The following is a 27,363-nucleotide window of genomic DNA, read 5'->3' as shown; positions in this document are numbered from 1 at the left end:
TTGCGTTTCAGCTTTTCTATTTTAAGACTGCAGCGCAGTAAAGTGAAATTAGGTACACAAAGGAACATCGAAGCTATAAAATCTGACAGACAGCAACGGTTTCCTACATGTGCTAAGTAGAAACATCGTTGAAAGGAATAAGCAAACACAAACTGTTTCGTGTTTGTGATTCTCTCGTTCTGTTTTCGCTTATTTTCAACCTGCGCTCCGGAGCACAAGAAATACTCTTGGCGGGAGATCATCTTGTGGTTGATTTTAGAAATGAATAATAATTCTCCAGCTAGCAGGATTTGCCTCGGTACAAGTGAATCACAAAGTAATAACATGATATGTATTGGGATATCGTGTAATCAAAACTTATTTTGATATTGATGAGTGTTTATCGACAATTTCTCTATTTTTGCTGGGTATGGGCTCACAGTAGAATTTTTAGATGAAAAACAAGTGTTGCATTGTTATTATAAGATCCAACTTGGGACAACATATTACGAATTGAAAAAGTACAGTTTCATCATTCGCAAGGACAACATTTATAATTATCACGATTTAAAAAAAAGCTATTCGATAATGATTACCTAATTCAATTATTCTGCAGTTATAAATATTGTGTCCCAATTTTGTTATAATAATGATAATAACCTCAGAAATATTTGAACGATAAGATAGCAAGAAACATAAAAAACATGAAGTTCTAGGAAATACCTATCAAATGGGGAATTGCTTAAATTCTTCTAATGGAGAAGCGAATATACTAATTACTAATTTGTATGCTTCCATGGATAACAGTTTGTTGATAATCATTAATAACAAACAGTATGTTTCACACAAAGTTGTACGATCACGATTTTTTTACGCAATGGAAGTTAGCTTAATCAAATTCAGCTGTCACAGTAATTGATCCAGAAATTAGTTAGTTATGTTATATGTTTTTTCCTGCCCGGAATTGCAATCAACAAATATCGTTCAATTTCATACAAAACTAATGGTGCGGAGGCATTTTCTATATCTGCCTGACTAATTAATGCACCCTTTCTTAGAATTTCCTAAATTCCTCTACTAAAACAGATATCCTCAGCTCTTTTGAAGAGCTTACACTCCCTGACACATATCAGATATTCCACCTAAACTAATAACTACTTAAGCAAAACAAAAGCGACTCACCGCTCGCTCCGCCGATCCACTAGCCGGAACCACTGGGCGGCTCCCCAGCTGCCTCCCCGTGTCCCCGCCGTAGATGTTCCAGCAGCTGTCGCGGCCGATCGAAACTAACGCCACAGCTGTCGCAGCGCAACGCGTCCCTCCGCCGACCACGGCCATGGCCGTACGAGTGCAGAAACAGCTTCGCCCTCGAGATGAACCTCCGGTGGCACTCGCCGCACTGGAACGGCCGGCTGTTGCTGTGGGTTCGCAGGTGCACGTTGTACGCCGGGCGAAACCGAAAGCGCCGCGCGCACTGTTCGCACTGGAACCGACCCTCCTGCAGGGTGACGACTTCCTCCCTCGGGGGAATCCGATAGGGCGGGGAGCCCCGGCGAGGGACCGGTTTCCACTCGCCGTTCCGCAGGCCACCTTGCCGGACAACGGCATCCAGCCGGCCGGCGTCCACCAGGGCACTGTCGCTCGTTTCCAGTATGTCACTGTCCTGGAAAGGAGAACAAATGAAATTTGTGAGATTTAAAGAACTTCGGTTGATTTCTGACTTGATTCTATCATCATAATTATTACAAACGACACTGCTAATTTCAGAACTACAGTCAAATCCCAAGTAACAGTTTTTAACCCTTTCCTTCCCACGACTTTGAACGGCTATATCAATGCCAAAAAAGCGTTTCCGAAAAAAGTGGTAGAACAAAAGTTATTGCAAATTGGCTAAATTTTTCGAAATCAATGAAAAAAAATTGGTTGCAAATCAATACGTTTTTGATTGTTTATCAATAGTTCAACTATTGAAACAAGTTGTTAGCAGTTGGGTTAACCTTATGAGGTTATAACCATATTCTAAAAATTATTGCATCATATTCATCTAATTCCGTTTGTCCGGAGTTCGTCGAAAATCGATGGTGCTCTAGAGCAACCATGGGAAGTAGAGGGTTAAGACAATTAGATTCGAGGAGACTCTTTTCTGTGATTTGAGTTTTTTTTTTAATTGTAGAAAAACAGTAAATTGCAACTTTCTTTCCTATTTTTTTTAAATAATTGATTTGTTTATTTGTTGTGTGTGCATTAGGGCAGTTCAGACTTTCAACATGACAAATATTCAAAGCTCCTAAATGTTCATTACAATCCTTGGTGCAAAACTAGATTCCTGTCAAATTTTTAGCCCTTTCGGTGGTGATGTAATGGTTGCCCAAAAGCAAAATAGGTTTATATGGGAATTACTATGGAGGTCATAGGGTCAAAGTCGAATTGAATTCTTCAGACCTCAATGATGAATGTTGCCGAAGACCGCAACTCGTTTCGACTCACGAGACAGAAGTTTTTAATCAATATTCATCTATATGCATGCTTGAACAGAAGATCACAGCTCGATCGACACGCTTGACATGCAATCATAGTATACGTGTTAGCTTCTTGCACACCTTGCAGGACATCGTGTTTAAAGAGGCGCATTCGAGTGAGAATTTGTATAATAACTTTTTACCCGATTGTCGAAATAAGTTCCGGTCTTCGGCAATATTCATCATTGAGGTCTGAAGAATTCAATTCGACTTTGACGCTATGACCTTATATGGGAGGTGGGCCGTAGTCGTAGTATTGAAACAACCTTCTTCTACAGTGGGCAAGAACAGAATGAATACATTTTTATTTTACGTATCTAATTAATGACATATCGACTAATCATAGCCTACTAGAGTTTTCCAGTCGCATCGTTTCCAATACTCCTCCTCGACGGATAAACTCCAGCTGCTTCCCTGAATCTGGACAACTTTACGCTTGTCAGGGGCTTCGTCAACATGTCGGCTATCATTTGATCAGTTGGACAATACTGCATCCGAATCATACCTTGTTCCAGTAGTTGATACACGAAGTGGTATTTTGTATCCACGTGTTTGGATCGATTTGTGGCACGTCCGGATTCCATTTGCTTAATGCAGGATTGATTGTCTTCATGGATCAATATTGGCTTGATTATATCCACAGAAAAATCCGTTAGCAGTCGGTCTATCCAGAGTAGCTCTTGACAACTCGCTGCGAGCGCTACGAATTCGGCTTCTGTGCTGCTAAGGGCAACGCAGGTTTGCTTACGTGACCCCCAGCATATTGGACCGCCGCCGAATAGGAAAAGGTATCCAGAGTTGGACTTACGACTCTTCACATCATTCGCCCAGTCCGCATCCACGTATACTTCCAGGTTTCGTTCGCCTTGTCCCAAAACAAGTTCGTGGTCCATGGTAAGCTTGAGGTATCGGAGAATCCGCTTTGCTTCATTCCAATCTGCTTGGGTTGGTGCACTCACCGATCTGCCCAGGATGGAAACGCTTACGGCAATATCCGGTCTGGTGTTTACCGCCACGTACAGCAAACTTCCAATGAGGCTGGCGTATTGGTGGTTGTTTGACAGCATCTCCTGCTCCTCCTTTTGCTGGATGTGGCCAGGGTCTAGAGGGTATTTGGACGGCTTCGCTTGATTCATGCCAAACTGCTCCAAAATTTGCTTGATGTACGTCTGCTGGCTCAATGAAAATCCTTTTTCGTTGCGTTTGACTTTGATTCCAAGGAAATGGCTGATATCACCCAACGACGTCACCTTGAAATGTCTGTTCAGAGTTTTGATGATTTCTTCATACTCCTCGTCATCGTTGCAGGCAATAACCATGTCGTCCACATAAATCACCATAAATGCGACGATACCGGACTCTTGGGGGAATTATCTGCTTCGTGATCTTCCATTTCGATGAACTGCGCATCACGGCTGATGATTATCTTGTCGGTGTCCGGGTCAATGAATCGAAAGGCTTTGTGGTTGTCTGCATACCCAACGAATGCTAGCTTCTTTCCCTTTGGATCCAGCTTCCTCCGTTTCTCGGCCGGAACATGCACGATGGCTGTGGTTCCAAAAATGTGCAAGTTACTGTAGTCCGGCTGCTTCTCGTACCACGCTTCGTAAGGCTTCTTTTCGATGGATCTTGACGGGAGCATGTTTTGAAGATGCACAGCTGCATTTACTGCTTCGGCCCAGAAACGATGTCCGAGTTTTGCATCCAGTAACATACAACGAGCCATCTCCACTATCGTCCGATTCTTGCGTTCCGCAACACCATTCTGTTGTGGCGAGTAACCTGCTGTGTACTGCGGAACAATCCCGTTGGCTCGGTAGAATTGCCCCAAACGCTTCGCCTTATACTCACCACCCTGGTCCGAGCGGATTACAGTAGGATTTCGTCCAAATCGGTTCCGAACCATGGCAACGTATTCCTCGATTACTTCTGTCGCTTCAGATTTTCGCTTCAGAAAATACACAACCGTATAGCGGCTGTAATCGTCTATGAGTGTCAGGAAATATCTTGATCCGCCCGGCGTCACAGTATTCATTGGTCCGCAGATGTCCGTATGAACCAGATCCAGAATCTTCTTCGATTGTCGCTCCGTCTTTCTCGGGAACGGCTTTCGTGCGATCTTCCCTTCAGCGCAGCACTCACAGGTCTGGTAGACATCACATTTCTTGATGGATACGCCCTTCGCCAAACCTTCACGGACAACTCGCTGGATCGCTTCCGGATCTCGATGTCCTAGTTTACGATGCCACGAATGAATGCAATCCTTCGTATGGTGTGCAACTTTCATGCTTCGCTCGGTACAGGTCTTCAGTTGGTATAATCCTCCAACCTTGTGCGCAACTGCCGCAACAACGCCTCCATACTGAATCACGCAGCCTCGGGATTTCGTGAACGTCACTTCTGCTCCCTTGTTGACTAGGCTTCCGACAGACACCAAGTTGGATTCCAATTCCGGAACATAGAAAACGTTGCTGAGGATGATTTCTTGTTGCTCTCCGTTGTCATCGTAGCAGAACAGACGGCCGGTTCCTACTCCCTGGACATCCGTTTCGTTGCCGTCAGCTAGAGTGATGGTCACGCCAGAACTTTGCTTCAGGTCCTCGAAAAACGATTGGTCGCAACACATATGGGCAGTAGCACCGGAATCGATTATCCACGTCTTCAACTGCTTTCGGTTTTGAGATGCCGTGAACGCAAACGGTGTGGTTTTCGCTGCCTTCCCCTTCGGCTTGGGCTTCTGCTGAGTACCTCCTCGTCCTGCAAACGTCGACGAGCCTTCTTTCTTCATCACCATCGGACAGTCACGCTTCATATGGCCTGGCTTCCGACATTGGTGGCAGACGATGGTCTTCTTCTCGGTACCGACACGCAGGATGGCTTCGCCTTGACGGGTCTTCTCCATTCTCTTTTGCGCTTCGTCCAGTAACTTTCCTTTGATTAGCTCCATGGTCAGGTCCTTGTCTTTACGAGTCTCCAATGCCGTGGTCAAGTTGTCGTAGGAATCTGGCATGCTCTTCAGAACCATTGCCACTTTCAGGTTCGCATCCAATTCCTGACCCGCGTTTGCCAGACTGGAGAAAAGTTCTTCCATCCGGAACAAGTGGCCTTCCATGTCCCCGTTTTCGTTGTACTCCGCCTTACAAAGCTTCTTCAACAGGGATACCTTGGTCGTCATCGTCGTTTTCTGATGGTGCTTCTTGATTTCGTCCCACGTAGCCTTTGCGGTCTTGCAGTTTCTAATCAGTGGATGTTGGCAATCGTCCACCAGAAGGGCGATCGTAGCCTGGGCCTTCGCGTCCCCTTCCTTCCAAGCGTCCGTCGGAGGGGTAGGGGCGGCCTCCGACACGAACTTCCACAAATTCTCCCGGACTAACAACATTTCGACCTTGAACCGCCAGGTTTCATATCCGCCGCTTCGTAACTTCTCGATACTAAATTTTCCACCGTCCATCGTAATCTTCGTATTCGATCTTCGCAGTGATCTTCTCTGGGCCAATAACCTATCTGAGGTGGGCCGTAGTCGTAGTATTGAAACAACCTTCTTCTACAGTGGGCAAGAACGGAATGAATACATTTTTATTTTACGTATCTAATTAATGACATATCGACTAATCATAGCCTACTAGAGTTTTCCAGTCGCATCGTTTCCAATACCTTATCCATGTGTTAATGCTCAACAGCGCGGAGAACCTTTTTTTAAAATTCTCCATAGTAATTCCCATGGGTATAAACCTATTTTGCTTTTGGGCCACCACCGAAATGACTGGAAATTTGACAGGACTCTAGTTTTGCACCAAGGACTGTAATGAACACATGGGAGCAGAGAATTTTTGACATGTTTAAAGTCTGAACTGCCCTAGTGTGCATCAACAGGCAGCAACATGCCCCAATGATGTTTGGTGTTAAAATTATATATGTGGCGGTGCGCGTTGATGCACCCCTGGACGAAGAAGAGAGAAAGGGAGAGAAAATAGAGTAAACAATAAACAGTAGTTTTCTAGCAGTCAAACGTCGCGGTTTATTCTGTCTCCGATTCCGATTCCCGAACCGATCTGAGGCCAGATCCTCGAACCGCTCCCACATTGGTGACCCCGACGCGGAAAACACCGTGTTGTTACGAAGTAAAGTGGAATTAATTCGAAAATGTCGCTACCGCCGGAGGACGCCGCGAACACGTCAAACGCTGTTGCTGCTGGTGTTGCCGTTAAACTTCCGGAGTTTTGGAAGAACGATCCGGCTATGTGGTTCGCGCAAGCGGAGGCACAATTTGCTCTTGCCAACGTCGACTAGTCTGAATTTGCCATATTGCGGACCTGGTTACTGCTCCCCCGACAAATGACAAATACCTAGCCGTTAAACAACGCCTGATTTCCCGATTCCAGTTGTCCGCGGAAGGTAGATTGGAACGTCTGTTGAATGCCTGCGATTTGGGTGACATGCGGCCGACCCATTTGTTTGCGAAGATGACGGAGCTTGCGGTCGGATTGAATGTCACGGACGAGCTGCTCAAAATGTTGTTTTTACAGCGGATGCCGCCGATTGTCAAGGCGATTCTCACGATCAGCGACGGAACAACCGGGAAGCTGGCGGAAATGGCCGATAAAATGATGGAGTATCCAACTCATCAAGTTTCCGCTACGGCAGCTACCGGCAGGGACAATATATCCGACCTACGAAACCAAATTGCTGCACTTACCGCCGAAATACGTAACCTCAAAGCAAGTGGAGGTAGTGCTCGAAGCCGCTCTGCATCGAAAACAAGAAAATTGTCGAGCCCGGAGGACGAAGTTTGTTGGTTTCACAGGAAGTATGGTGGCCGTGCATTCAAGTGTCACGAACCATGTCGATTCGGAAACCCAAAAAACTAAATCGACGTTCACCGCAATCGGCGGAGGTGGACGGAGCTCTCGAAAGTCGCCGAATATTACTGTTCGACCGTACAAGTAATACCAGATTCCTGATCGATACAGGTTCAGATGTCTCGATCATTCCAGCCACCAATAGAGACAGAGCCAAAGGCGCATCAAAGTTCGATCTGCATGCAGCCAACGGTTCTCGTATCAAAGTGTATGACAAAAAAGTAGTCACGACCGATCTCGGATTGAGGCGCAGGTTCAATTGGAACTTCCTGGTGGCAGACGTTGGCATGGATATCATTGAAGCAGATTTTCTTGCCGCCTTTGGTATCGTCGTGGATCTGAAACATCGTCGCCTTATCGATGGTGTTACCAAACTCACCTCAGTCGGCGGGTTAACAGAAGCAGCTGTACATAGCGTAACCGTTGTGGCGACGGATCATCCATTTCCCGATCTTCTAACACAATTTCATGACGTCACACTCCCTACGAACATGAGAACAACGATCAACCATAACGTTACACACCACATTCAAATGAAGGGACCACCAACTGCCAGCAAATGTCGCCGCTTGGCCCCGGACAAGCTGGAAACTGCCAAGAAAGAATTCCAGGTCATGAGTGAGTTAGGAATTTGCCGCCCTTCCAGTAGCAGTTGGTCCAGTCCTCTACATTGTGTACAAAAAAAGAATGGCCAATGGAGATTCGTTGGAGACTACCGATCCCTGAACCAGGTAACTGTGTCGGATCGTTACCCTGTCCCGCATATCCACGACCTGCTGAACGCATTCCAGGGGAAATCAGTCTTCACCACGCTCGATCTGGAAAGGGCGTACCATCAGATCCCGGTTGAAGAAACGGATATTCCGAAGACGGCCGTCATAACTCCTTTCGGACTCTTCGAATTCACGCGGATGCAGTTCGGGTTATGTAACGCCAGTCAAACTTTTCAAAGGTTCATGCATCAAGTCTTCTCAGATCTGGATTTCGTCGTTGTCTTCGTTGACGACATATGCATCGCTTCGTCATCCTTGGAGGAGCACTACATGCATGTGCGGATGGTGCTCGAACGGTTGAACGCATACGGTTTGGCAATCAACGTCAGTAAGAGCCACTTTGCTCAAAAAACGGTGGACTTTTTGGGATATTCTGTCAGCAAAGACGGCATTCTTCCACTACCAGATCGCGTGAAAGCCGTAACTGATTTCACACTGCCGTCGAACGTCAAGCAGCTCCGTCGCTTTTTGGCACTTGTAAATTGTTACAAAAGATTCCTTCCACAGGCTACCGACATCCAATGCGCTTTGCGAAATTTGATACCCGGGAACAAAAAGAACGACTCTAGGAAACTAGAGTAGACTGAACAAGCAAGAGCAGCATTCGTTCAGTGTAAAGAATCTCTTGCCAGTGCAACACTTCTACATTACCCTGATGCAACTAAGCCACTGAGTCTCCTTATCGATGCTTCGAGCACGGCCGCGGGAGCTGTACTTCAACAGTTCGATAGCGGCTGCTGGAGACCATTGGGCTTTTACTCGGAGAAGTTTAGTCAATCACAGCAGAAATACTGTGTAGTTTTTTTTTTACAATTATCAACCGCATATAATATTTAATAATTTTATTGTGTTGTTTTTGAAATTCTTCGCATCTCATGCATATTTTAGTAATGTCAGTTTTTTTTAAATAACTTATGTAGTTGATTTTCCCAACTTTTTCTACATCTAAACATATCCACACTGAAGTCGAATTGAACGGTGCAAAAATCATGCCGATCGTTCTAATATTTCATCGACTACAAAGGGTATGCAAAGTCAGTTGTATATATAATAGGACATCGTGTATGTATAGAATATAATATAACAGAACATGCTTTTCACCTGTGAAAAAAACAGTTTGTGTTTAAATTGTCCAAACAAATTTTATCTATGGTTTCATTTTTTCTCGTAACAGCCTTTCATAACAGTGTACAACTCCTGGAGAAATCTCTGGAGGAATCCTTGGAAGAATCCCTGGGTTCTTGAAATAATTCGTGTATACACTCCGGGAGGATGATTTCCTGGAGAAATTTCTGGATAAATTGCCGTTGTAATTTCTGAACGATTTACTGGATTAATTTTTGCAAGAATTCCTGAGCTAATTTCTGCAGGAGTTTCTAGGTTAATTCCTGGTGGATTTCTTAAAGGTATTCCTGGAGGAGTCCCAGAATCAAATCCTGAAGAAATGCCTGGATGAATCCCTGGAGGAACTCCTGTAGGGATTCCTGAAAGAATTCCTGGAGGAAATCCTAGAGCGATCCCTAAAGGATTCCCTGGAAGATCTGGAAGATTTTCTTGAAGAATTGCTGGAAAACCTTCACGTATAATCCCTGGAGGAGGAATTTCTGGAGAAATTCTTCGAGGAATCCCTAGTGGAATTTCATGAGGTATCTTTAGAGAAATACCTGAAGGAATTCCTCGAGAAATCCTTAAGGAATCTCCAGAGGAACTCCTGGAGGAATCCCTGCAGAAATTCCATTAGGAATTTCCAGAGGAATTTCTGAAGGAATTCCATGAAAAATTCTTGGAGGATTATCTGGATGAATTATTGGAGGAATCATTATAGGAATTTCTGGAGGAATCTCTGGAAGAATCTTTAGAGGAATCTCTGTTGGAATTTGTGGTAAATACCTGGACCAATTCCTGACGGAATTCCTGGCGGAAATGCTGATGGTATTCCTGGAAGGATCCCCTGAACCAATCTCTGAAGGAATCCTTGGAGGAAAAGCTGGAGGAGAAATTTCTGGAAAAAAACCTCAAGGAAACCCTGGATGAATTCCCGGAAAAATCCCTTGAAAAACTCATGCAGGAATTACTGAAAAAATTCTTGAAAGAATTTCAAAAATGAATCCCTGGAGGGTTTTCTGTATCAATTCCTGGATCAATTCTTAGGGTAATTCCTGGAGGTATTCTTGGTGGTAATCCTGGAGCAAATGCCTGAATAAAATCCAGAATTCTTGAGGTAAATTCTGCAGGATTTCCTGGTGGAATTCTTAAAGGTATTCCTGGAGGAGTCCCAGAATTAAATCCTGAAGGAATGTCTAGATGAATCCCTGGAGGAATCCCTATACAAATCCCTGGAGGTATTTCTAAAAGAATTCCTGGAGGAATTCCTAAAAGAATTCATGGAGGAATTCCATAAGCAATCCCTAGAGGAGCTCCTGAAGGAATTCCAGTAGACATACCTGAGAGATTTTCTGGAGCAATCTCTAGAGAAATTCCCTGAGCTATCTTCTAAGGAACTCCTGGAGGAATCTCTAGAGTAATCCCTAGAGGAATTTCTTGAGGATTTTCTTGAAGAATCACCGGTGAACTTTCAGGAAGAATCCCTGGAGGAATTCTTGGACAAATACTTGAAATAATTCCTGGAGGAGTTCCTGGATGAACCCCTGGTGGAATCTCTAGAGGAATTGCTTGAGGTATATCTAGAGGAATACCTGGATGAATTTCTAGAGGAATCTCTGGTGGACTTTATAGAGGAATTCCTGAACGAATCGCTGTAGAAATTTTTAGATGAATCCCTGAAGGAATTCACAGAGGAATCCTGGAACAACTCCTGAAGGAATTTCTGGTGGAATCCCAAGAAGAATGCTTGGATTCATTTTAAAATAATTCCGAAAGTTGTTCCTGAAAAAATCACAGAAGGAATTACCGGGTGAATTTCTGAAGAAAACGCATGAGGAATTCCTAAGGGAATCAGGATAGTTTTATTAGCGAATTCCTAGATGAATTTCTGTAGAAATCGCTGGATAAAAAAATCTAAAGAAATACATGTATGCAATAATTTCCAGACGAATGATTTAAGAAACAATTGGATGGACTCCTATAGGATAACATGAGTGTAAGGTTAGCGTAAGACAAACCCAGTTAACATCCAAATGATTCCAGTTAACATCCGGTGCAATTTCCCCGGAAACTTTTTAGATACGTTGATCAGGATTTCCTAAAAGATTCCGATATGCATACTTTCAGATTCAGATGTTACTATATAGAGTCTTTCATAAGTCTTCATTTGAGAAGTTATGGATTCCCCAATGAATGTTCCGCTCATTCATTATCTTCCATTTTGGGCATTAGTTCCCATCTGCTATCATAATCCCACATGCTTGACTGATGAAAAGTTTAAGCTTCTATTAAAACATGCTTCTTATCTGAGAAACACACCGTTCGTGTTTTATTTGCCTGTATAAATTTAATTTTGACGGTTTAATGCGAAAGAATAGCCTATTTTTAAAAGAAGAAAAAATCTTTGATGAACTATACAGTATGGTTGCTAACCAACTCTTTATCAGTGTTAAATTCTACCACAGAGTTAACAGTTCAACTGCCATAAGCTAAACAACAATATGCCACTCGAAAGAAAAACCTTTGATTAAAAGAAGGGAACATTTCTGTTTTCATTTTCAGTATTTGAATCACAAATGTAACAGTGTGACTTGAAATAACAGCCTATTCCTAAAAAAAAGTAAAAATCTCAGATAGAGTGAGCAGTATAAGCAGCAGGAAGTATATTCTGTATGGCAATGAGGGCATGATGATCATTCTGCCTGATGGCCTTTTGGTTCAATCGCCATTCTGCTTAGTATCCATTCGGGATATTGTGCATTTGGTTGTATGACGTTTTGCCTAATGGCTGCCCGCCGGACACCATTTCCAAATTATGCCTTCATGGATTATGGACATTTTTAGCCTTCAAAACCTCCAGATGCCAATTTTAGTTACCTTTACTTTTGTACTGCTCAGGTTATTCATTGCCCTTATAAAAAAAAACTTCCAATAAAGCTACACCACCTTACACGTTCAGTGAGCACAGTTGCTCTTTTAAGGAAGCGTCAAAAACTTATCTAACTAATTACTAATAGCGTTGCTCGGGGAATTGTTAGAAGATACGTTAGGTCAGCCTGCTGATCTCCACTGCATTGCCTGCGTTCGCCACTTTTTATATCACACGGCTGTTATCAGTTGACAGGTTGCCTGTGAAGAGACCTTCACCACAAATTTAACCGGGACGACGACGGGCTGGCATTTACTTAACGGTGTCTTGGGTGTGGAAATGTTGGAATGGTCCAGAGTTAGCAGGGATTTCTTATTGCCTGATGCGTGCGTCCCTGGCAATCAGTGGCTTTTCTTCTTTTGTGCTACGTCCAGCGGGTTGAGGTACAAACGGATGGCTGCAACTCAATTTTTAGAAGCAGGTGAATCGTGGGTAGTATCACATTTTCCGGAATACAACTTCCCGGAATGCCATTTCCCGGAGTGACATTTCCAGGAGTAACATTTCCCGGAATGATACATTTCCGGAAATGATTAGTTTCGCGGTATGAATGTATAAAGTCATTAGGGTGCTTGGTCATCGAATTGAATGACTTTCATCATAAGGACGACGGGCATTGGGCAGCCACATAACCTTCGAAAATCAGTATATTTTTAAAAGAAGGTAAAATCTTTTATGGGAGATGGGATGGGATGGGAGAATTTGGTTTGCTGTTTTGTACTATTGGCTTGCACACTACTAAATCTTCTATTTAGAGATTTTTACTTCTTTTAAAAATAGGCTGTTCTATCAAGGATTATGTATATCATTACCAATTCATTCAATTAGGCTGCCCAGTGCCCCTGCTTAGTATTAAAGCCATTCGACCTAATGACTTTTTCGGCTTATTGATATCTTCTTACTGATGTTCTACGGATTAACATACTTCAGCTAATGTTCCAGCCTCATTCCGGTAAATTTGTCATTCCGTAAAATGGCATTTCGGGCAATGTGATACCATCGAATCGTGTGTTCACGCATACTTGCCTGTGGTTGCAGCGGCCTGCACCACAATTCCGACCCCTACCAAGATGATGGCAACGGCAGGCATCGATTGGCATGATTGGCATTGTCATGAGACGTAGAGGAACTGGCGTGGGTCAGAGCGAGCGGGAGTGTAATGCCTGAAGTGTGTGTCCCTTGTGATTTTCGGTTGATCTGGTTGGACATTCTCAAGTACGACCAGCGCGCGGATGGGAGAAAGCAGGTATGAATGTTTGCAACTTTCAGGAGATTTCATAAGAAGAATTGGGTGTTCATGCGTACTTGCCTGAGAGATCTTCACCACAACTCTGACCACAACTGGGACGACGGAAACAACCATCATTGATTTAGCAGTAGCCTGAACCGTGGAGAAGTTGATGTGGGTCAAAGCGGGAAGGGGCTTTCGTAATGCACGCATCCCTGGTGATCTGCAAGCCAACATAGGGCGCCAACTTTTTTTTTTTTTACTTCGGGACGTGCGGGGCTCATTGCAGCACCGCACTCTAGATTGGTTTTGTTTGCGACCGTGTTGAACTTCTCTCTCAGCTCATTTCCGGTTAATTCCTTTGGGAGTCCCCCTTTCCAGCGACCGGAGGAGTCTCACATTATGCTAAGAACCTTCCCCGGCCCCAAAAGTACCCACATGCAAAGTTTCACGCCAATTGGTTCAGTAGTTTCCGAATGCATAGCGGTCAGACAGACAGACAGACAGACAGACAGACAGACAGACGGAAATTCATTTTTATATATATAGATTTCCCATAGCAAGGTAAGACCATACATACCGCCTCAATATCGCCAGCTAGTATTGCAAACCATTCACGGTTTAGCTCATCCGGGTATACGAACTACGCGCCGCTTGGTTACTGATCGCTTCGTTTGGACTAACATTAACAAGGATGTGCAAACCTACGTTAAATCTTGTCTACAATGCCAGCGGTCTAAAGTTCATCGTCATACGAAAGCTCCTTTTGAAAAATTTGTGGTTCCGAACTGTAGATTCCGCCACGTTCACATTGACCTGGTTGGTCCGCTGCCACCGTCAAACGGTAATCGTTATCTCTTGACTGCCGTCGACCGTTTCTCCCGATAGCCTGAAGCAATTGCGCTTCCCGATATGACAGCAGAGACCGTGGCACGTGCTTTATGTGAATCGTGGATCAGTCGTTTTGGGGCTCCTGAGACTATCACTACGGATCAAGGGAGACAATTCGAATCAGATCTCTTTCGTGAGCTTTCAAGAATCATCGGCTTTAAGCACAGCAGGACGACAGCATATCACCCTCAAGCAAACGGACTCGTAGAACGCTTTCATCGAACTATGAAATCTGCGATCATGGCTGTTGATTCCAAGCATTGGTGCGATCATCTTCCGATGATTATGCTGGGCCTTCGCGCCGCGTGCCGCGAGGATTTCGGATGTTCTGCTGCTGAATTATTGTACGGGCAAACCCTTCGATTGCCCGGTGAATACTTCGAGCGATCCAGTTGCGACAGCGATAGAACGGATTTTGCAAAACAGCTACGAAATTCTCTTGCAAAATTAAAACCAGTTGACCCGAATCATCATGCTAAACCAACGATATTCGTCAATCGCGATTTGGACAAGTGTACACACGTTTTCGTGCGGATCGATGCAGTGAAAAAGCCGCTGGTTCAGCCCTATGAAGGACCGTTCAAAATAGTATCTCGGTACAGCAAATTTATGGATATTCTGGTAAATGGAAAGACACAACGTATATCCATTGATCGCATAAAACCAGCATACACTTGTGATCTTGATATCGACCCTAATTCTGTAAACGATAGAAAAACTGTAGTTACCCCATCAGGGCATAGAGTAAGATTTCTGGTGTAACTGAGGGGGGTTATGTGGCGGTGCGCGTTGATGCACCCCTGGACGAAGGAGAGAGAGAGGGAGAGAAAATAGAGAACAATAAACAGTAGTTTTCTAGCAGTCAAACGTCGCGGTTTATTCTGTCTCCGATTCCGATTCCCGAACCGATCTGAGGCCAGATCCTCGAACCGCTCCCACATATACATAATACAAAGAAAAATATGCTTGCAAACGAAACAAAACACACGTCAAAAGGTAAAATACGAGCTTAAATTCTATTAAATTGTTCCAGGATTGTCCCGCAGTCTATACGTCCCTGTATAGTGTGTCTGCATGTCTGCAATCATCAGTGCTCTGGTTGTCTCCCTACACGGTTACGGAGTAAATCGAGATCGATTAAACGACAGCGGTTTTCGTAGCTCGGTAGACGAATCGGATCCCTCCAAGGCAATTTTCGAAGCGCGAAACGGAGAAAGCAACGTTGGACAGATTCAATTCTCTCGGAACCGTTGCAGTAAGCCGGGCTCCAGAGCTAAGAAAAGTATTCAAGAATGGACTGTACTAGGGAGCAGTAAAGACACTTCAGGCAATGGATGTCGGAGAAATTCTTCGCTATTCTGTAGATAAATCCCAGAGCTCTGGAAGCTTTGTTGACCGTATACGATACATGCTGGTGGTATGTCAACTGGGAGTCCAGTATAACGCCTAGATCTTTGATATGGTTCACTCGCTCGATAGTGACGTCAAGCATGCTATATTCGAAGAGAACCGACTTCTTTCGTCGAGAAAACGTGATGACGGAGCATTTCGTCGGATTGACAGTCATTCGGTTTAACAAGCACAAGCAGCAAGTTAGTGAAAAGTTCAATCTGCTGCTGAAGAAATTGACAGTCCGCAAGGGTGCGAATCTTGAGGAACATTTTGATGTCGTCTACATACGATAATCGGGGTCCTTCAACGATAAGATGGACATCGTTGAAATACAGTAGGAAGATCACCGGTCCCAGGTGGCTTCCTTGAGGAACACCGGAAGAAGCGTGAAAACGTTCTGATCTGAAATCTCCTATGGATACCGTCAGTTGACGATTGGATAGATACGTTCGGCGTCGGTAATGATTTCGTTGTTGTACACGCTTGCAAATTTATTGGCAAACAGTTGACTAATTTCCGAAGTAGAAGAAACAGTTATCCCATTCAACTCCATCGAGGGAGGAAGGCCAGATTCCTTACGTTGTTCGTTGACGTATTTCCAAAAAGACTTGGCTTGCGTTTGAGCTTGAGTTCTATACTTCGCTGGTACCGGGAGAAACAATGTCGTCTCAAGCTTTGATAAACGTTATTAATTCTTACATAGTGATCTCTAAGACAAAGCGAGCGATGCTTAGAAAATTTCCTCAGAGACGCTCTCTTGATTGATTTCATTTTGCGTAATTCACTGGTTTGCCAGGGAGGCCGAGGATTTTCACTATGGATATTCTTAGGTACATGTCTGTCGATGACAGACATCCAGGACATTTAGGAAAGTTTGAGCGGCTTCATCCACATCGCTAGGATCGAGAACAGTTTCCCAGTCAATACTTCTCAGCACATTAGCGATGCTGTGATGGTCGGCTTTTTGAAAGTTGTACGAAACGGTAACTGGGCGGATCTTGAAATCAGAGCTGCAAGCTTCGATAGAGATGAGCAGTGGAGGATGATAACGGACGACTTTCACCAACGCACAAGGTGCCTTCGAGATAATTGGCACAGTATCTCTGCAACTCACGAAGCAAAGGTCCAGACTGCGGTAATTCTCGTTGACGACGGGATTGAATTGAGCCAGCGTTGCTGCACTGTAGCTGTCTAAAAGATTCGTCACAGTTGCATGGAATAACGAGCGTTCGGGATCGGGATAGGAAAAACCGTCGTGCGAGGGCTTCCATGAAATATGCGGAAAGTTGTAGTCGCCCAGAATGAGAATTTCATCAGATGTAGTTGCGGTCTCCATTATAGTATAGACAGATTTACAGTGTGCTTCGATGAGTTCGGCATCGTGTGCTCGGTTGGGGACAATATACAATGGGAAAAGAAAATGGTTCGATTCATCAATTTGACAGAAACCCAGATTTGCTCTAAGCATTTCCACATATCGTTGTCAAGAGCCTTCGCGTCGAGCTCTCAGCGGACAGCCACGAGAACGCCGCCTCCGCTAAGTTTGTTACTATTGCGAGAATTTCCGTCGCAACGGAAAATTTCGTAGTCGGGGCCGAAAACCCGACCTCCTTGATGGAGGAGCATCTAGATGATACCTGAAAATGTTTTCAATAAAAGTTATGCAGCAATGTTTGGTGAAATTCCCAGTCAAATTAAAGTTTATGGCATAACTTTTTTGAGAATCACTAGAGGCAAGATGGGTCAGTGCCATTTTTGAGCACGTTACCTAATTATGTTGATAATTTTGTTAGGTCATGAACATGAATATATTGACAAATTATATACTCTTCAGGGGCATTCCATGAGGTTTTAGGATGTTCCAGCGATTTCAGTTTTCAGAAGCGTTCCAGAGGTTTCCAAGAGGTTTCCGGGGCTTTAAAAGAGTTTCAGGGGGTCCCAAGGAGTTTTAGGAGCGTTCAATGGCGTTCACCGGTGTTTCAGGGTGTTTCATTGGGTTTTAGAGATGTTTTAATGGTTTCAGGCGCTTTAAGGGAGTTTCAGGAGCGTCTTACGGGTACTCAAGGGTAGAGGGTCTTGTTTCCCGGACTGAAAAAAATCCCGGGATTCGGGATTTTTATTTTCCAAATCCCGGGATTTCCCGGGATCCCGGGAAAAATCTAAGTTTTCTAAAAAACGATGAAAAATTTTTTCATGGAACGATTTCTTAAGCACTTTTAATTAAATTCGATCAACTAATAACCATTATATTTGAAAGAAAATACATATTTCATAGACATTTGATTGTGTGAGGGCAGTTGGAGACATCAAAGGTATTTGAAAATTTTCAAATAAAGTTCATCCTCTTCCGCAATAGGTTAACTTGCGCTATAGGTTAACTTCTGCCTTACTTATCCGAAGGAATTTTTTGACAGAACTTGATGATATTTCTAGAGTAATCCCTTATAATTCACCCTGAGACGTGAATGAATTCTGTTTGAGAATTTTATGAGGGAATTAAAATGGCAGTGTTAGAATGGTGATTTGAAAATTTCAAACTGCAATTTCTCAAAATATTATTGGTCCGCATTTTGTTTTTTTTTTCTTTAAGAAAACGTGTGACTATTTCAATTATATGTGGATATACATTCATGTTAACATTTCAGAATTTTGATTAGTTTTTTTGGTGAAATACATTGAAGAAACTGTGAAAAAAATCCTGAATAATTCAAGACAGACCCTCTCAACAAACTTCTTGTTAAACTGATATGAATACAGGTATTCTTCGATATAACGTACCCTCGATATAGCGTACCCTCGATGTAGCGAATTCGATATAACGTACATTTTGCTTCGATATAACGTACACCATTGAAAAATTTCATTTTTTTTCAGTTATAACCACCAGATAATCTACGACAGCACTCAAACCAATGCTGTGTTGCCGTATTAGCCTTGTTACCTAAAACTAGCGCAATTTGGGGAAATTTTTTGTGTACGTTATATCAAAGCAAAATGTACGTTATATCGAAACACAAAAAACGAAAAGAATTTTTCGTGAAAACCCATGTTTTTCATTATTGTTTTTGTGAATTTCACCGAAATCATTATTTGGGGTTAATTTCACGTCGAATACATCAATATTAGCATAAAAATATAAATAAAATGTCTGCTTCGATATAACGTACAAAGAGAAAAGTTTTTTGTACGTTATATCGAAGAGTACCTGTATCTTCAAAAAAATCCTTATAAAATTCTTTCGAAAATTTATTTATGATTTCCATTTCAACATTTCTATCCCGAAAGTCCATTGATCTTTTTTTTTCGATTTATTTGGCAGGATGACAAGGTATTAAATTATATTCTTCGATTTTATTGTACGATACGCATTATTTATTTTTTTTCAATTCGATATCGCTTTGTTTTTCGCCATAAATCATCACAGAAATTTCTGCTGAAGATCTAAGAACGGTGTGCTGTTCCTTCATGTAAATAAATTACTGATTTCTCTTAGAAATTTTGTCAAAATTATCACTTGTATTATCTCTAGTGATTGTTGAAATGAGCTCCGCAGAAAATTTCGCCTGGACTTGAGAACAAAATGTCTCAACGAATATCTTCACGAAATCGTCAACAAATATTTTAAAGATTGTCAAAGTCCTGCAGAGGTTAGGGATTGTTTATACGTTTTCTTTTGAAAATTCTGCGAATTTTCCTCATAATTTAAACGTAAATGTGCAAGCAATTGATCAGGGCTGTTGAATATTATATAACAACACAGTATTCTTAAGGGATAACTCCAGAAACATCTAAAAATATTTGCAACAGTTTACATATTTCACATATTGTTAAAAATGTTGAACATTGCCATAAATTCCAAGAATACTACCAGAACAATCTAGCTTAAAATAAATCATTTTGTTTCACATTCCGATATTCTGTCTGTTGATTCAGTTTGATTATAATTGTAATGTAACGCCACATAAATGAAAAATGGAAAGGCAGTAATGAATTGTATAATGTAAAATCAATGTAAAAACAAAAGATTTCGGCTCAGTTATGCCCATGTGGCGCCCGAAACGAATAAGTAAAAAAAAAAAGAAAAATGAATGACATAAATTCAGCCACAATATCTTTGGTTTAATTAGTTGGACTTTCATCTAAACTTGATTTAAGTAGAAATAAACTATATCTGACAGATAGCGTAGAATTGGATGGAAAAAAGGAAACATTGACAAAAAGAAGATCTCAAAGGGAAAAGATTTGTTTTAGTATTGCCATTTTTTATTTTCGGGAAATCCCGGGAATTTCTGAAAAATATCCCGGGATTCGGGATTTTTAAGTTCCCGGGATATCCCGGGATTTTTGTCCCGGGAAATCCCGGGCAAGACCCTCTACTCAAGGGGTTTCAGAGGCGTCATTCATAAGATTTATTTATTTTTTAGAACTTATTCCGTAGTACATGAGTGCAAATAATTTTCCCGAGCTGAGATATCTTTCAACAGCTATATAATTCAATTACTGCAATCTAGCGCTTAATAAACAACTTCAAAAATATAATCAAATAAAGAAAAAAGTACAAAACACCTTTGAAGTAGCAAAAATAGTTAAAAGAAAATATTACTCTTCAAATATCAGTTTGTTTATGCAGCTAGCTGTTGTAGCAGCGGATTTGCTGAAGAAACGCATCCCATCCAAATCTTGAGAGCATAAGCTGGTATCATTCATCGATTTGATCTATTTTGGCAGCTCTATATACGTCATCAGTTGAGAGAAGCGCATTCAAGTTCAGCTTCATTTTTAAAATTCTATTCTTTACCTGAGGCTTCTTCTTGTGAGTACGTGTACAATTATGCCATGATAGAAATCCGTAGGTCATTGCTGGTTTAAACACCGTCTTATACAGCAACAGCTTAGAATAGGTGCAAATCGCGATTTATCAACGGGTAGAACATTCTTTATATGCGATCTAGGATTAAGCCCAGATATCCTACGTCGTCTAACCGAGGAACTTGGCGACCCCAAACTGAAATCTCGTTTCTCGGGAGTTTTCGAGGACTTCGTTTTTGGGCAAAGAGGATTGCCTGAGACTTGTCAGCATTGGATTTAATCTTCCATTTCTTTTGATACTATTCGAATGCGTTTAGGGCAGCTTGCAGCTTGGTGAGCACAATAGCTGGATCGGAGTCAGAAGCGATAAAAACAGTAGTGTCGTCAGATAGTAGGGAGTATTCACTAAACAGATTAAATATTTAATTGCGTAAGCCGTGCACGTGTTTATCTGATTATTGAAATGTTTCATGAAATTGTGAATGAAATGATCAAAGATTGCCTTGTTGTTGTGTTTAATTAGTTTAATCAGTTTATGCTGTTTAGTGAATCCCCTAAGTATTGGATTTCATCAAACTTGACCAAGTTGGCGGCGAAAATGTTGTACAGTGAGGAGCTTTTTTTTGTTCGGGTGAGCCACTGCGACCAGTATTTAGATCTTTTGTGGCATTACACATATTCTTAGTATTTAGCTATTTAGGTATTTAGTGCATGTTGTACTACTCCATTGTCATTGAGCGGCAATGAAGCATCGATTTCTGTACAGTTCCTGTTTTGCTATCCCAGAGGTGCAAGAAATCGATTGCGATGAAAAGGTACCGTTATCATAGATATATAAATCCCAGTGACAGAGCTCCCCTAATCAAACACAATTCATTTGAATTCTGAGAAAAACAAAACGGTGGTACCGTGATTTCGGATGAAATTAATCAGTTTTCGTAGTTTTTGGCGCTTAATTTTTTTTTTAAATAATTATCGATACGGTTAAACTCAATGCTTTGAAACAAGTGCGTCCATGGGTTTCATCTGCCAACGAGGATGAAACTGTTATTGCAAATCATTTTATTACAATAAATGTCATTTGAAACAAAAAAATCAAAAATTTTACTTTCGGGGTGAAATTGATCAGTCAGTGGAATGCTTTTGTAAGTCCTGAAAATAATTTTTCCACCTAAATTAACCACCTCAGAATGCGAAAAGCTATTCAAAACTTTTACGGCTTTACTAAATTTTTAATTATTTAAGTTTAAAGTTTAGTAAATCCCAATAAAACGCCTAAAAGTGTGCAATTTCCATACTAAATATGTGATTACTTTCAAAAAGTATAATTTTATGCATAAATTTGAAAATCTATAGAATTTTTGAATATGAAATCAGGTTTAGCGAATACTTGGCAGCTAGAAACATTCATTCGAATATTCATTACATGTGCGCTACTGCTACGGTAACAATAATTTGGAAGCGTCTTTGATGTTCGCCCAACACGCAGTTTCGGAAAACATTGAATTTAATGCAGAAATATGTGACCAGGGCGGTCATAAATACGATTTGATTTTCTCTAGTTTCATGATGAAACCGCTAAATTTGATGCACATTTGTATCCCAAATGGGTTTTTTGTATTGTTTAATAAAAATGGGCTCACTCGAATTTTTTAGCTTGACGGAGCCGATATTCATTATTTTGCTGTTTCGATTACCAACTGATTTGTATATACTAATTGAAAGTTTAGGCGGTCCACGGTGATAAAAACTGCTCAAGAATAGCTAAACCCACCTAATGGCCCGTATGAATAAAAAGTAGTAATTACTCGAACTTTGTAGTTGCTACTTTGCAATATGATCCACTCCAAAATAGTAGCTTTGGTATGAACAAAACAAACTTTCGAACATCGTAGTAATACTACATTCGGAAGTTTCGATGTAGTATTTACTACATTTTTGTTTTGGTTGCTGATTCTTGGTTGCTTCCTGAACATTCAGTTATACAGAACAAATAAATTATTGTCCAAAATAATAGATTTCGCAGTGATTTCCTCGTTCAAGTAGCTCAATACTTAAAGAGTACTCCACAGATAAGCACATGGTGCCACGACGATTGTAAGAACACGCCGACACGATCAAATATATCTGTCTGAATGAAATGAGCCATGCGCATTCAGATTTCAGTATGATGGCTTGCAATCAAGGTAGCCGCTGTGTCATAATACTCCTTCAGTATCGCCAACTTAAGGCGAAACTGGAAGCATTTCCTCATTTTTTGGGTTTTTTTTTTTATAAAATAACGAAGCAATATTTTCAAAATCGGTTTTCGTGCACATGTGGCTGGCGTTAAATCAGACCGGACCATCTGTTTTTCAACGATTTCGGGAAAATACCCTGCAAAAACTTGGGATGTCAAATGTAGTGCATTTTCGTCCGAAATACTATAGTTCCTTTATGTAGCGAAACATTCCTTCGCATATCTTTACCTATCCAAAAAACCGCGTAGTCCACTCTGACCGAACGCCGACCATGTAGAGTATGATCAAGGTATATCCTGATTTTTTTAAAGGTAGAAAATGTTTTTCGTTTTTGCAGAAATCATTTTCTATGACATTTTGTTGAAGAATGGTTTCTGCAAAAACTAAAAACATTTTCCATCTGGGAAAAAAATCCATACCTTGATCCATACTCTACATGTGGAAACCGATTTTGAAAATATTGCTTCGTTATTTTATAAAAAATTAAAAACCAAAAAGTGAGGAAATGGATTCAGTTTCGCCTTAACAGAAAACGCTGCGTCATCAATACACCAAAATTCAGTACAAACGCAACACAATAGGGCTCTGCACGAAGTTGTCTCCTTCTCTTTCACTCTTATTGAAATTTTGTAAACAACAAGGCCAAGAAACGTCAATATCCCATACAAAATCAAAACAATGCAGTGCCCTATAACGCTGTTTACTTTTATTCATACAAATAATTGTAGTATTTACTACAAAATTGTAGTAAACTGTGCATTAATACTATTTATTCATACGGGCCAATGTGATACATTGAGAGGGTAAAAGCTGGGAAAAAGAGTTTCCTGCAATGCAATGCAATGCGGGAGGTATTTGTTTTTCAATATATTGAAGATACGACACTTAAGTGACTACCACCAATCTGGTCGCAAACGGTTGCAGCTGAATTCGCTAGTAAATCAATGTTTAGGATTATAGAAACGTTTTATAGAAGAACATCCGAAGGAATCGGAAGGGGAAACATTTTTTTCCCGGCTTATTGAAAATTTTTAGTTTTTAATACCTTGTAGAAAAAGCATCTAATTCAGTTACACTTATTCAAATAAAATAAGTTTCGGCATACATTTGATAAAAGTAATGATTGACCCTAGTTATTAAAGCATTAAACTTTATGTTACCGCAATGATATCAATTTAATCTACTTGACCATGGAAAAATTTCAAACCTTTATAAATAGTTCTCTTGCTTCTTTTTCATGCAACGTTCCCAAGGAACAATTGAAAGTCATAAATAAGCATGCATGTTGAACTATTGCTGGTTTATAACATTCTCAGCTGAACAAAACCAAATGCTGAATAATAAACTGAAATGAAGTTATTTACATTGCAAATGATGATGATGATGATGATGATTGTGTACCCACCATCAGCGCAAGGATTACCTATGGCTGCAGAGTCATACCGGAACGGAATGATCTACCTGATGGTTTGTTGTAGCAGGGTAAGCTAAATTCACTGGAGACCTTCGGAAAACAACATGATAGTTGTTATCTCGTGACAAAGTCTGGCCACCCCACGAACATTTGCCCGGAAACCAGTTCATTTAACTTCCTTAGGCTACCCCTCCGAAATCCCCATATATGTCATGTTCAAATATAAAAAGTAATAATAAGGAACGAACTCACCGGGTAAACCTGACCAGCTGGTTTTCTATGTTTGGCTTTAGTCTCAGCATGCAAACGGTCCAACCATATTAAATGTGCACTCGTTCACACCACTCACTGATTCTTCGATCGTCCATTGAAGAATGAAGTTATTTACATTGCAAATAAGCCAAAATGCAACATTTGACACATATGTGAACAACAATTTAATTACAAGCTTAACAAACGTCAGCGTTTTTTGTTTGTTCGATTTGTTCTTACTAGCTTTAATATAAGCTGAAGAAGAACTTTTTTCTACACGTTAAAAAACTTATGTTCCACAGTTTCCAGTAGCTGATTATTGTAGTTAGTATAAGTCGAACAAATGCTTTTGATTTTTAATACTTCAGCTATTGTGGATACGTTCAATAATGGTTTAACAGTAAGCTATAGAAAAAGATTTATGATTTGTTTGTTCGATTATGACTCTTCAATTCAACAACAGATTCAAGTGATTATAAGAGAGCAGTTCTTCAGTATTAAATGTGTATTGATGTTTGTTGTACATCAATGCTAAATATTTGAAACATTTGCTAATTCGTAGCAATTACAAAGTTGCAATTATCTTTAAAACTTTTTTCGGTAAATATTTCCAAAATTCCAAAAATCTGAATATTAATCTTTCACAGCTTTGTGAAGATGTTTCGCTCTAAGCGACCGACTTCTCAGTTCCAGGATGGCGTAGACGGCAAGGCATGCGACGAGTGGTTGGCAGATCACGAGTTCAAATCCCAAGTTGAGAAAATTTTTAGGAGAGCTGGTGTGTTAAAAATGTGTATGGATGAGACAAAAACATGATTGAACAATAATTGCACTTCGTACGTCATTTTTTTTTAATTTTCGGCAGGTTATCATAGCTGAATACAAGTTTAATAAGAGGCTGATATAACACAGTTTTCTTCCGGCTGTAAAGCCTGTATCGCGCTTGGAGAGAAGAATGCTGAATAACTTCTCCACTTTTGTCTATTACTAACAGTCCCGGCAACACACGAGAAACGATAAGCAAACACTAAAACTGAAAGGCTGCCTACGTTACTGGAAACAGCTCACAAGGATGAATATAAAAAAGACCCCCTCAAACTTTCCAACCCGCATGCAACATAAACATAATCCCTTATATTTTATTGAAACACACACACATACAGTTTAGAAAATGTTTGAATAATTCTTCAGATTTCGAATAAACAGTTACAAAAATCGAAACGCATAACCCCCTCCCCTTCCCCCTCTTCAAAAGCACTTACCTCCGTTTCCGCCTGATAGAAACTCTCGTCCAGCACCAGCGTACTTTCCTCGATGCTCGGCGAGTCGATATTAATCTGCGGCTCAGCAGCATCAAAGTCCAGGAACCGTTCGTGTTCCATCCGGTGCAGCTGGAGCGTTTCCGCCGTGTAAAACAACCGTTCGCACAACTCACACTTTCCCACCGGGTCCTTTTTGACCTTGTACTTGACCACGGTGTAGGTTTTCTCGCATTTGGTCCGATCGAAGGTGATATCGAAGTTGTCCTCCCGTTCCTCAACGGTGCAATCCAACTGAATCATCACGTCGCCGTCGTCCTCGTCGCCATTTTGATCCTCACCGCTTTCCTCCCAGTCCCCCACGAACCAAGCGTTCTGTTTAACGATCATTTCCGACTCGTCGAACGATTGCTCCTGCTGCAAATCGATTTCGTTCCGTGCCGACGATCCACCGCCACCACCGGACGTATCCCCCGAACCCCCACCGCCTCCTCCGTGGGTCTTCTCGTGCAACTCCAAAAAGTCTGCATTGGTGAAGCAAACATCACAGTCGAAGCACTTGTACAAACAGGGTTTCTTCAGCCGAAGCTTCACGTTGTACGTCCGGATCAGCTTGGTTCGATCGACCTTGTCGGCGGTCTTGCTCACACTGGTGATCTTGCTCAGGACATCTGCCAGTTTTGTATCTCCGCCAGCTCCTGCTCCTGCGACGCTCGTCATTTTGTTATGATCTTCTTGTTCCTTCTCGTTTCTCCAGTTCTCTCCTCCGCACTGCTTTTGCTGCTGCTGGTGCTGTTTGCGGTTGCGATACTGTCGCACTGGGTTCACCATCGGCTCCAGGTTTTTCAACGCATCCAGCGTAAACTCACCGCCGCTGGAATCCATTCCGTAATCGTCGCTCATTGCACCGCGAAACACGATAAAACGACGAAAATTCAAACTTTTCAACTATTTTTAGACGATAATTTCACTTCAAAATAGCCAGCTTTGCATGAAGCGAACTGCGTCTCGTCTCGTTGTGAAAAACACTCTTCTTCTTTATTTGACACGGTTGCCAGATGCGCTGGTGAAAGAAAAACAAACTGTGCACACTAATCAGAAACCACTCGTTTAAGATGTGTTTTCGACCACAGCGGCTTATTTTGACGTAGGAATACCAGAAAAGGTTTTCACGTACCGAGACCACCTCACGGCGAAATTCTAAGGAAGTTTTAATTTTCGTGGATAGAATGACAGTTCAATCGATAAAGTGACAGTTCGATCCGAACAAAAAAATTTCCCCATACAAACTTTGAATGAATTTTAAAAATAGTTCCCAAACTCCAAAATTTATGAAATTTTGGATTTCGACTAATTTTTGGGCGGAGAATCCGATTATGAAATAATCCTGATACCCCTAAAGAACCCAATTCTCCAAAAATTCATTCAGGGATTCCTTTAGGAATTGGGTTCTTTAGGGGTATCCGGATTATTTTATAATCGGATTCTCCGCTCAAAAATTGGGTTCTTTAGGGGTATCCAGATTATTTCATAATCGGACTCTTCGCCCAAAAATTAGTCGAAATCCAAAATTTCATAATTTTTGGAGCCCTGGAACTATTTTTAAAATGCATTTAAAGTTTGTATGGGGAAATTTTTTTGTTCGGGTCGAACTGTCACTTTAAAGATTTAACTGTCATTCTATCCACGAAAATTAAAACTGTTTTGTTAATTTA

At 41.4% G+C, this 27,363-nt stretch overlaps 1 protein-coding gene across 1 annotated transcript; it reads right to left on the bottom strand.

Annotated features, from left to right (window-relative positions):
* Positions 1 to 506: 506 nt before the first annotated feature.
* On the bottom strand, positions 507 to 26,703 carry LOC109429948 (zinc finger protein 337). Its single transcript, XM_019705944.3, has 2 exons — positions 25,652 to 26,703; positions 507 to 1,642 (listed from the first exon to the last, which is right to left on the bottom strand). Exons 1-2 carry the CDS (start codon positions 26,549 to 26,551, stop codon positions 1,181 to 1,183), a joined length of 1,362 nt encoding a protein of 453 aa, XP_019561489.3. The 5' UTR covers positions 26,552 to 26,703; the 3' UTR covers positions 507 to 1,180.
* Positions 26,704 to 27,363: the final 660 nt, after the last annotated feature.

Source organism: Aedes albopictus, chromosome 2 (assembly GCF_035046485.1).
Source record: "Aedes albopictus strain Foshan chromosome 2, AalbF5, whole genome shotgun sequence".
In the NCBI taxonomy this organism is placed as follows: Eukaryota; Metazoa; Arthropoda; class Insecta; order Diptera; family Culicidae; genus Aedes; species Aedes albopictus.
Note: the sequence above shows the minus strand (reverse complement) of the source record. Positions and strands in the feature narration are given on the sequence as shown.

Bases quoted from the DNA above. Each gene is read 5' to 3' on its own strand.
- LOC109429948 (XM_019705944.3), bottom strand. From the start codon at position 26,551: ATGAGCGACGATTACGGAATGGATTCCAGCGGCGGTGAGTTTACGCTG. The intron at 1,643-25,651 runs GTAAGTGCTTTT...TCTCCTTTCCAG, and splicing joins TCTATCAGGCGGAAACGGAG to GACAGTGACATACTGGAAAC.